This window comes from Rhinolophus ferrumequinum, chromosome 18 (genome assembly GCF_004115265.2).
Source record: "Rhinolophus ferrumequinum isolate MPI-CBG mRhiFer1 chromosome 18, mRhiFer1_v1.p, whole genome shotgun sequence".
NCBI classification, from domain to species: Eukaryota; Metazoa; Chordata; class Mammalia; order Chiroptera; family Rhinolophidae; genus Rhinolophus; species Rhinolophus ferrumequinum.
Window position 1 is genome coordinate 23213720 of NC_046301.1, and position 12267 is coordinate 23225986.

A 12267-nucleotide genomic window follows, 5' to 3' on the forward strand; every position below is an offset into this window, starting at 1 on the left:
ACACCCACCACCCTGGTCACCCAGGCAGTACTCCCATGACCATAGCTATGCCCCCCTCCACGCGACACCCCCAGGTACAAGAGGTAAGAGAAAATAAAAACTTGCACTATAGCACCATCTACTGGAAAACAAAAGACCTATAATGATCAACATTCTGAATTGTTAATATCAAATGGTACCTAAATAAGAAAAGGGTTCACTACTTCAAATGTCGGCAGAGGAACAATCCATCGAGCAGCATGAATAACAAAGGTAACACAGTAACAGAAACAAAAACAACAATTTTCCAGAAACCAAGCTTAAAGTCATGGAAGACTGTCATCTAAATGACAGAGAATTCAAAATAGGAGTCATGAAGAAATTCAATGAGATACAAGAAACTCAGAAAGACAGTCCAATAAGTTCAGGAATAAAATTTATGAGCACAGGAGTACTTTACCAAAGATTGAAACTATAAAAAAGAACCAAACAAATTCTGGAGACTTTAATAAATGAGATGAAGAATGTTTTAGAAAGCACTGAAAATACAGCAGACCATATGGAAGAATTAGCTCTAAGAGATGGAAGAAACCTACAAATGATTCAGGTGGAAGAGGAGAGAGAACTAACATTTTAAGAAAATGAAAAAACTCTGAGAACTGTCAGACTCCATTAGAAAGGGCAACATAAGGATAATGGGATATCCCAGAAGAGAGAAGGAAACAGAGCTTATTCCAAGAAATAATTGAGAACTTCCCAAACCTAGGGAAGGAACTGGACATTCAAGTACAAGAAATGAATAGAATACCTAATTATCTCAAAGCAAAAAGAAATTCTCCAAGACACATTATATTAAAATTGTCAAAAAATAATGATAATTCTTAAGGAAACCAGAGGAAAAAAGACAGTAAGCTACAAAGGAAACCCCATCAGATTATCATCAGATTTCTCCACAGAAACCCTAAAGGCCAGGAGACAATGAAATGATATATTTAAAATATTGAAAGATAGAAACCAGCAATCAATAATAATATATCCAGCAAAGTTATCCTTTAAATATGGAGGAGCAATAAAGGCTTCCCCAGACAAACAAACAATGAGGGATTTTACCACCACAAGACCTGCATTACAAGAAATGTTGAGCTTCTGCCTGAAACAAAATACAAAAAGTATACAAAGCTTTAAGTAAGGTGACAGACAGAAGCAGAAATTTGCAACTCTAATTCAGAATGCGGTGTTAAACAATTATAACATAAAGGTTAAAGGGAAAAAGCATTAAAAATTAACTATAGCTACTGCAATTTGGTAATGAACACGCAACATAAAAGGGGGGAAGAGGAAAAGGACAGAACTTGTATAGGCAAATAAAAATGTTATCAGAAGAAAAAGGACTATTTTATCTAAAAGGACTATTTTATCTATGAGACATTTTAACAAACCTCATGGTAACCACAAAACAAATTTCCAGAGCTGAGAATGAAACATAAAAAAAGAGGAAAATGGAGAAAAACATCATAGAAAACCACCAAACTAAAACAGCAGACAGAAATATAAGAGAAAAAATGGAGATACAGAACAATCGGAAAACAAAAGATAAAATAGTATATCCTTATATATCAATAATTATCCTGAATGTAAATGGACTGAACTCACCAATCAAAAGGCACAGTATAGCTGGATGGATTAAAAAATAAGAACCAACTATATGCTGCCTTCAGGAGAACCATCTCAGCTCCAAAGATAAACAGAGGCTCAAAGTGAAGGGGTAGAAGATGATACTCCAAGCAGACGGTATCCAGAGAAAAGCAGGTGTAGCCATAATTATATCAGACAAAATAGATTTCAAGACAAAAATGGTAACAAGAGACAAAGACGGACATTTTGTAATGATAAAGGGGACAATCCATCTAGAAGACATAACAATTATTAACACATATGCACCAATGTAGGAACACCAAAATATATAAAACAATTGTTAACAGACCCAAAAGGAGAAACAGACAAGAATACAATAATAGTAGGAGACTTTAACATTCCACTTTACCAATGGAAAGATCATCTAGACAAAATTAAAAAGGAAACATCGGCCTTAAATGACACATTAGACCAGATAGACTTCACAGATATTTATAGAGCTTTCAATCCCAAAGTGACAGAATTCACATTCTTTTCAAGTGGACATGGAACAGTCTGAGGATAGACCATATGTTGGGATGCAAGACAAGTCTCAATACATTTAAGAAGACTGAAATCATATCAAGCATCTTTTCTGACCACAACAGTATGAAACTAGAAATCAACTATAAGAAGAAAGCTGGAAAAATCACAAATATGTGGAGATTAAACAACATGCTATTGAACAACTACTGGGTTAATGAAGAAATAAAAGAAGAAATCAAAAGATATACAGAGACAAATGAAAGTGAATATACAACATGCCAAAATCTTTGGGACACAGCAAAAGCAGTACTAAGAGGGCATTTATAGCTATACAGGCCTACCTCAAACACAGAAAAATCTCAAACAATCTAACATTAGACCTTAAGGAACTAGAAAAAGAAGAACCAACAAAGCCCAAAGTCAATAGAAGGAAAGAAATAATAATCAGAGTGAAAGTAGAGAATAAAAAGAAAATAGAAAAAATTAATTAAATGAACAGCTGGTTCTTTGAAAAGATAAACAAAATTGACAAAGCTTTAGCTAGATTCACTAAGGAAAAAAAGAAAGAATACTCAAATAAATAAAATCAGAAATGAAAGAGAAGTTACAACGGATACCACAGAAATACTAAGGATTATAAAAGAATACTTTGAAAGGCTATGCCACCAAATTGAACAATTTGGAAGAAACGGACAAATTCTCAGAAGCATACAACCTTCCTGAATCATGAAGAATTAGAAAACCTGAATAGACCAATCAATAGTAAGGAAATTGAAACAGTTATCAAAAACCTCCCCCCCAAAAAAGTCCAGGACCAGATAGCTTCACTGGTGAATTCTACCAAACATTCAAAGAAAATTTAATACCCATCCTTTTCAAAGCCTTCCAAAAAATTGAAGAGGATGGAATGCTAATGCTTCCTAACTCATTTTATAAGACCAACATTACCCTGATACTAAAACCAGGCAAAGACATCACAAAAAAAAGAAAATTATAGGCCAGTATCTCTGATGAACATAGATGCAAAAATCCTCAACAAGATATGAGCAGATTGAGTACAACAATACACTGAAAGGATCATATACCATGGTCAAGTGGGATTCATTCCAGGGATGCAAGGATAGTTCAACACCTGTAAATCAATCAACATGATATATATACCACATTAACAAAATGAAGGATAAAAATCGTATGATAATCTCAATAGATGCATTAAAAGAACCTGACAAGATACAACATCCATTTATGATGAAAACTCTCAAAATGGGTTTGGAAGGAAAAGTACCTCAACAAAAAGTACCTCAACATAATAAAGCCCATATATGACAAACCACAGCTAATATCATACTCGAAGGTGAAAAACTGGAAGTTTCTCCTATAAGATCACGAACAAGACAAGGATACCCATTCTTGTCACTTTTATTCACATAGTCTTAGCCAGAGAAATTGGCAAGAGAAAGAAATATAAGGCATCCAAATTGGAAAGAAAGAAGTAAAACTGGCAATATTTGTGGGTGACACGATTTCATATGTAGAAAACCCTAAAGACTACCAAAAAAAGCTATTAGAAATAATAAATACAGTAAAGTTGAAGGATACAAAATCAATATATAAAAATTGTTGCATTTGTGTATACTAACAATGAACTATCAGAAAGAGAAATGAAGAAAAAATCCCTTTTACAATAGCAACAAAAATAAAATACATAGGAGTCAACTTAACAAAGGAGGTGAAAGACCTCAACACTGGAAACTACAAGATGATATTGAAAATTGAACATGCAAAGAAATGGGAAGATATTCCATGCTCATGAATTGGAAGAATTAGCTGTTAAAATGTCTATAAAGCAATCTGCAGATTCAGTGCAACCCCTATCAAAATCCCAATGGCATTTTTTCACAGAAAACAAAAAAAATCCTAAAATTTGTACGGAACCACAAAAGACCCTGAACAACCAAGCAATCCTAAGAAAAAAGTGCCAAGCTGGAGGCAGCACACTCCCCGATTTCAAACTACATATAAAGCTATGGTAAATAAAACGGTTTAAGTAATGTAGAAAAATATAAAGATTTTTCAAATTCTACCACCTTGAAATAATTACTATTAATATTGGTTGAACACCATTCCAGGCACCTTTCCGTGAATATATACCAGTAGAAGGATGGGTTCCTTATTAAAAAAAACAAATACCATTTTTTTCACCAGAAAAATCAGTACGTGATTTTCTTAAAAACGGAGAACAAAGTAGAAAAATACCGCAAAACCCTCAAGGCAATGATCTACAGGGAGATTTCCTTACGTAGCACACAGTTCACACTTTTCTAATCAGACTTTTGTTTCACTTTGATTGCCTCACAGAAGCCAGGATTCACCCCACCTCCTTTAAACATGCTGGAAGTTTGTTTAGAATCCCAAATTGTCTCTATTTATATATGGACCCAGCTGTCAGCATCTTCCACCGTTTTCCATTTCTTCCTACTGAACCTATTCACTGCATGAGGGTTTTTTCCCCCTCCATTTTTGTTGGGGCAAGATGAGTGGGAAGGGGAAGATTTCCCCTCCTCATTTCAAACGCTAGGATTCACCTGCTCTCGTGTGCATGTGTAGGTTTATTTCTGCCCTCGGGCCGTCTAATCTTTCTGCTACCGCCAGGCACTGTCATGAACAGTTGTATTCCTCTAACATCCAGGGCACGGGGACAAGCGCAGTCTGAGGCCCCCACTAGCTGCAGGGCCCCAGCCTTTCACATAGACAAATATTTGGGAAACGTAACTCTTCTCCCTGGTTAGCAAAGATGAGAAGCAAGTCACCTCCCTAGCACACATTGACTTTTATCTGCTAAATAAAATGTTCCTACCTCTCAGTATAAAAATAACAGTTACAAACATTTAATACTTCAATTATGAAATTCACTTAGTGATGGCATTTGATTTCACATAAAACATTTCCTGGGATAGCCAAGCAGTCAGAAGCTTTAGGAAGTGTGGACATACCTGTTTCGCTGCAGATGAAGAGATGGTTTTCCTGTCCAGTAGGTTGAGAAGCTCGGCCAGTGCAGAAGGTGTGACAGGACTGGCAGCCCCAAAAGGAGAGAAAAGAAATTTACATTTCCCATTGTCAGGGTATCCACTTAGTTATTCAGAATCAGAGCAACTGATGTTGTAGGTTTAAATATTTAAACCCCCACCCAGCAACGGAAACAACAGGCCAATTGGGCGCTCTCTTATTTATTTTGTATTTTAGAATATAGCAAATTTTTGTGACGAGTGTTGTTTCTCTTTGTTTTACCACCCAACAATAACAGCTGTTTGGCAGAAGTTGTAGCAACAGACAACTGCTCAGTTTAATTAGTCAAAAAAAGGAGGTGGTTGCAAAATTTATGAACCATGAAAAGAAAAATAACCCCAGTAATTAAATATTTTTAACTAAAAGATCAGCCTAAAAATTACTTCAAACAAAACAGCTAACAAAGCCACTTTTTTGAGTGTTTTTTGTGCAAATCTAAATTCTTTTTCATTGTGAGAGCTTTTCTTCACGGGAACGCAATGACTACCCACCAGGTCTATAACTGTCCTCCTGGGCCTCTCCACAGACTGCTCGCTCCTGCAGGCTCACAGCTGCGTTCTGGGCACACAAGGACCCAGAATTCATGATCTATACTTCTAGGACGTGACTTATTTGCCAAGATTCAGTGATACAAAAGGCCAAGGAGCAAACAAACACATAGTGTCATTAATTCCCATTCAGAGGTAGAAGAGGGAGTGAAAGCCTAGATTAGTGAAAAGACAAAACTGAATTACAGACTATGTATTTCTTTTCAAATATATGGTTTTGCTACTTCCAAACACATAGAACAACTAGGCTACGAAACGCTGTCTACCTGGGGCACTAGTTTTAAACAGATAGGCAAGACTTATAAATAGCAAATTAGCCTGTCTATGTAAATGAAAGCTTCCGAAATGCTTAACGTCATTTGAAAACACCTCCTGTTTAAGTCTCCGTTGCCATCATTCACTATTAATTCCTCTGTAAGCTCAGATAATAAACTACCGTTTAGCCGCTGCCAATTTCTATGAATTTCAAACCAGTTGAGTGCGCGTTAACCAGGTATGACTTACAGTAGTCTGATTCAAGTACAGTGAAACCTCATTAGGGTTGTTTGTTCAAAACAGCTGACACACAGGGCAGACCATCATCCTAAGTGTCTGTTGATCCCAAAGTACATATGGATAAAGGTACTTCCAAGTGGAAATTAGGTGTGGAGAGTGTCTGGTGTTATTAATTTGGTATTTGGAACATCTGTGAAGCACCCTGATTAAATCTCAACCGGAAGAGAGGCAGAGGGCTGGGAAATAAACTGATAGCCTTTTTCCAGCCCCCCCGGACCGCATCCTTACTGACAAGTAATACACAATCAGGTTGTATTAAAGATGCAGGTTTCTGGGATGTTCTACAATCCTAGGAAACACAATGGCCAATTAGAGTGCAGACTGTGTAGAACCATAATCAGCACTGAGGTTGAACTGGATTACTAGAACATGCAGGGGGAAAAAAAAGGGTCCCCACTCTCCTATGAGTCAATCATATCAGGGATGTTAGGACAGAGAAGGACCGAAATAGAACACAACATAGCTAAAAATCCTTTGCTTTTCATCCAATGACCTTAATTCATTAGTGAGGTCATAAGTTTACACTATAAAATATCTGCACTGACCTATCAGCACTTGGGATTTCTCAGTCCCCTCTCTGTACCCACAGTGCTTGACACATAGTAGGTCAGTAACATGTGTCACAGACGTCTTCCCCCTAACGGGTATCTGGTAAACTGCATATAGCAATTCCAGATACGCCCGGGCGAATGTCGAGCAAGACGATGACAAAGATCAGTACCTGTCACTCTGACCCTGAAAGACCCCACTCATCAAATAGACAATCAGATTTGGAACATCATGGCAGCAGAAGCACAAGTTACTAATTTGCTGCTGTCAGACAACGCTGGTTTCCGGACAGTGAATGTGTCTCCACTAAAGAATTATCTGACATCGAAGGCTTATGCTTTGTGTGCTTGTCTCTAATCCCAAGGCCAGCCTATCTACGGAGGGGAAATGGGATCGATCTTCCAAATCTCCCCTCTTCATCCAGTCCAGTAGAGCTCCTGCAGGATCACAACTCCATCTCCAGCTTGGGCTGTGGGAGCAGATACCCTGACACTTCTACAACCACACCCCCCACCCCCGGCTCCCACCAAGCTGTACCCTAAAAATGTGCTGCCCAGCTCAATCGCCAAGCTCACGCAGGCCCAAAGTCCATCTTGTCTGTTTCTGTTAACATGGGACACAGAAGCTCCTGGAGGAGACACCGAGTTTGGACGTCCAGGTCGCTCTTGTTGATCAATAATCCTGTCATCCATTTTGCTAATGTCCTGGCCCCTATCTGGTACCCCCACCGAAGCAACTGTTCTAGAAACCCTCCTTCCCACTCCCCTTCGCGGCACACACCTCACCTCCCACTTCGTCAGGACATCAGCTGATGCAAGATGCAGCCCTCCTCTTGCATCAAACCACCCCCTCGACCCAAGCTCTTAACCTCGTCACTCTCAGCTCCTAAAGCTCTGACTCTGATGTTTCTATCTGCTCTCTGCGGCCTTAACCCCACACCTTTCCAAGTGCTCACTTCCCCCCTCGTAGAGAATGCCTGCCAGTGATCTCGCAGTCCCTTGCTTCTTCCTGACTGCGTAACTTATGTTACCAATAAAGATCTAGCGACAGGAGCTGTTGCTCACCCTCATAAGCACATGGTATTTGGATTCTAACCCTCTCCCTCCACAGAAACTGTTTTCTCAAATTACCACCTCCCCTCACTTGTTGCCAAACATAACAGCTTTCCCAATCCTGTTGCACCCTGATTCTGAGCTACATTTAGACCCCTGTTCCACCTTCTTCTTGACTATCCCTCTTCTACATCCTGTCTGCTAAGGATGAGTAGCCTCAGTGTTCCTTTCTTGGTTCTCTGCCTCTACCTCAGTTGGTGAAGGAGGAAAGCACACCTGTGCCCAAGACTGCCCCTGCTTCTTCAGGGTCCAGTTCTCTCTACCCACTATACTCAACTACCTCTCAAGAGGTCCCATCTCACCCAAACAACATGTCCTAAACCAGGAAGTTGGCCAACTTCTAGAAAGCCCCGGATAGTAAATATTTAAGGCTTTGTGGGCCACACACGGTGTGTCACATATTCTTCTTTGTTTTAGTCTATCTAAGATGTAATAACCAGTCTTAGCTCACAGGCTGTATAAAATCAGGCCTGCCACAATGACCTCTACTAGGCTGCCAACTCCTGCAGCGCCATTCTTGGATGCTATCCCCCGTATCACACTGTGGCGCGACTCTGCCTGTCACTATCGGTCCCTTCTTGGCTCAAAAGCCTCCCCTGGTTTCCCAGAGCCTCCGGAAACTATGCTGCCATAGCTGACCTGGAAGTTCAGGGTACTCAACTGGACGGCACCACTGGACAGTTGAACTTCCACGATTTCACCAGATTCCTTGGTCAAAGAATCTGTAATTTCCATTTTCGTAACTAAATCAAACCTGTTATTAATACTAACAAAAACACAACTTTCAAAGCAATATACTCAAAATAATTAAAAAGCCAAGTTCAACAGAGCTTTTCTGGTTAGACCCTTTAAACACCAGTCTTTTGAGGTCTTTAAAGATGAATGCTGATTTGCAAAACGAGTTCCTGCCAGCTTGATCTCTAGAGTGTTCCTTGCCAGGTGTCATCATAAGACTGTTGCTAGCTTTGCAGTACTGCTGTTCTAAGCTTTGAAAATGTGCATCCCAGTAGCTGAGGTGATTTATTAATTAATGTTTGTTCCAAGATGAGGCTGGCATTCAGCTAAAAGGTCTTTGAACTGTGTGGGAAGAGAGCTGCTACAGCTGGGTTTGGGCCCCTTGGCTCTTGTTCAACATAAAATAGAGCTGTTGTTTAGCTTCCTCTTTCCCTGATTTTGGAACAACCAACTGCAGTTGACCCTTGAGCAACGCTGGGGTTAGGGGTACCGACCCCCTGTGTGTAACTTAACTCCCCCAAAACTTAACTACTAACAGCCTATTGTTGAATGGAAGCCTTACCAATAACATAAACAGTCGATTAACACATATTTTGTATGTCATACATATTTCTATATAAAGTAAGCTAGAGAAAAGAAACTTATTAAGAAAATCATAAGGGAGAGAAACTACATTTACAGTATTGAAAAAAAATTTGCACATAAGTGGGCCCGTGCAGTTCAAACTCATGTTGTCCAAGGGTCAAATGTATAGTTTCAAATTGAGTACCCTTTGGGTTCTTAAAACTCTAGTGCTTATGAGTTGCTTGGGTAAACACCAGGTTCCCAGTTCATTCAACAAGCCAATTTATCAACCTCAGTTCTTTTAGAAGCTACCAACATGGTTGTTAGCAAACCCTAATTTCAGTCCAACATATAAAGAAAGTGACCTGAAAGTCAGGGGACTTGGCTTCCAGTCCTAGAAGCTGTGCAACCTGAGGTCCATCACCTTACCTCTTAGGGCCCTGATTTCCTCATCTGCTAAATGAAAGAGCCAAACCAGGAGATCTTGAAGGTCTCTGCCAAGACTAAAATTCAGGAATCATAGCCAACAATACAGAAACTATAAATTCAAAGTTTTCAGATTTATATCTCCTCCAAATGCTCAAACCATATCTTGGAGCCTTCCCGGCTTCTTTTGGCTAACATCATCTCCCTCTTCTCTGCTCCCACTGCACTATGTAGAGTTCTAAAACAAGAAGCACCCCATTCTGCCTTGAGCTAAAATACTGATGCAGAAAGTCTAGTCCTCTGCAGGAGATGGAGAACTTCCTGAGGCCAGATGGGTCCTGTTCATCTCCCCACACACTGTGGAATGGTGCTCTACACCTGTTCACTGGATTCAGCGTGAATCCCGTGACCACCCACACCCTCCATGCTCCCGTTCTACTCCAATTATACAGTCAACCGTGCTTTTATGCCACTTTCCACCCGCTGTTCCTACCAGTTATGCTCTTCCCTGGTCTAAACACATGCTGGTTCATTGTCATTCCCGTGCCCTGGCTCCCAGTGGTGTAGCCCAGCTTTCTCCCTCACCAAATCCTATCCATCCTTTAAGGCTTTGGTGTGTAGTATCTCCTCCATAAACTCTTCCAGATGGCTCCAGCATTCACTAAATGGCCACAGTACTTCAGTGTAGAGATTGGAGTTTTTGAATAGAGTCAAATCTGGGAGGATGTGAATCAAAGACGAAAAGGCAACAGATGCAATAGGAGTTCAGGAAACAGGGTGGCCATACTTAATATGTCAACATGGCAAAGATAAGGGAACTAACACTGTGGGCCCACTGTGTGCCAAGCACTGTGCATTTTCCTCTCAAAAACCCCTGGGAGGCAGGTATGGTCATTTTCATCTCCAACGAGGAAACTGACGGTCAGAGAGGGTACTCATCCAAGGTCAGTGCTGGCAAGCAGCCAGGTAAGGAATAGCACTGACCCCACGTGGCCACATGAATACACGACATACGTGTATACACTGCACACAGAGGCTGAACAGGAAGCGGGCATTGGGCAGAGTTAACTACTCCAAGCAAACAACTTTTGAGAATCGTGTATCAATTCATGCCTGTCTTCTCCACTTCACTTCTCCACGGCTTTGCATGCTGCTGAGACAATGGCACACCCACCAAGAGCCCACTCCACTGAGACGGGAACCTTGCCAGGGTCCTGCCACCTGCCTCTGTGTCCCTCTGACCTGTCTCCTGTGCCACTCGCCTCATGTAAACCGCCTGCTCGTTCTTTCCTCCTTGAAACTTGCCTCGCCTTTGGCCTCTGTGACATCAACTCTCCCCTGGGTTTTTTCCTTCTTCTCTGCCCAGGCTTCTCAGTTCCAGTCTGGAGAGTCTCAGGCCTTGCTGAGCCATCTCCTCACGCTGTGTCCTGACAGTTCTCATTGGCTCCAACCACGTCAAGTACCATGTCTGTGCTGCTAAGTCCACGTGCTGTACCTGCATTCCCAGAAGAATTATGCCCAGACTCCCACGTGCTGTTGCCGACGCCTGCACGTTTTTATCTCTGGGACGTGGCCTAACCAACCCTATGGAACCCTCGCTCAGGTCTTAGATTAGCTGTCACCGTCCCTTGTCAGAGCATCTCACTCACTGCTCTGTGATCACCAGCTTCCAGACTGTCAGCTCTGAAAACAGAGACTGCGTCTGTCGTGTTGACTGGTCTTCCCCAAGCTTAGCACAGAGCAGAGTCTAAACTAACATTAGCTGAATAAGGAACAGACGAGAATGCTCAGATTTGTACCTCCCAGATACCTGTCAGCTGTAGCTGCGTCTATCTGACTGCCTGTTGGTTATCCCCACGAGGGGGATGTCTGTCCTACAGGCAGCTCAAACCCAGCATGTCCAAAAAGGAACATGGCATCTGACCTCACCCTGGCCTTCTCAGTTTATTTCTCTTCCTTCACCTCCCACTAGACTGAAAAGCATTGCCCTTCATTTCACTCCCTTGTCCAAGCAAGAAATCGGCACGTTGTGCCGATGTGAGATATTGCTCTCCATGGTCCACCTCTCCTCAGCCCTGCTATTGCCACCGCAGCTCAGGCCTGGGGCACTTTCCACTGACGCTCCTAGATGAGGTTCCCAACTGGGCTTCCTGCCTTTAGTCTGTTCTCCCATCCCATCCCACCAAAGGGAAACTGGAATGCTTGTCATCTATGGCTTCTGAGAGCTCCTGGAAGGCATACGGAGTCCTCCTGGCGGTCTCTGCCCCCCTCTGAAGCTTCCTCCCTTCCGCTCCTGCTAGCCCACCTCAGCACCCTGGAGTTTCCGGGTTCCTGAGCCCACGGGCCTGCTCATCTCCGTGTGCCGCACAAACACCTCCTTTGTCGGAATGCCCCTAGCCCTTCCCTCCACTTGGCAACTCCCACTAGCACTTCAGGACTTGGCCCAAACATCACCTTCTGAAGGAAACCTCGGGCGCCTGCCCCCACTTCAGTTCAGGTCCCTTCTGCACATTGACGGCACCCTGTGCTCGCCTCCAGCATAACAGGCTCACACTGAGGACACTGTCTGTTCT

At 41.8% G+C, this 12267-nt stretch overlaps 1 protein-coding gene across 1 annotated transcript in view; it reads right to left on the bottom strand.

The window, feature by feature from the left end:
- The window catches only part of GATB (glutamyl-tRNA amidotransferase subunit B), an 81757-nt gene that overhangs the window by 10391 nt on the left and 59099 nt on the right, over nucleotides 1-12267 (bottom strand). Inside the window, exon 11 of the mRNA XM_033133928.1 lies at nucleotides 5133-5211. Within this exon, the coding sequence (XP_032989819.1) occupies nucleotides 5133-5211 (79 nt within the window). The remainder of the gene's footprint in view (nucleotides 1-5132; nucleotides 5212-12267) is intronic.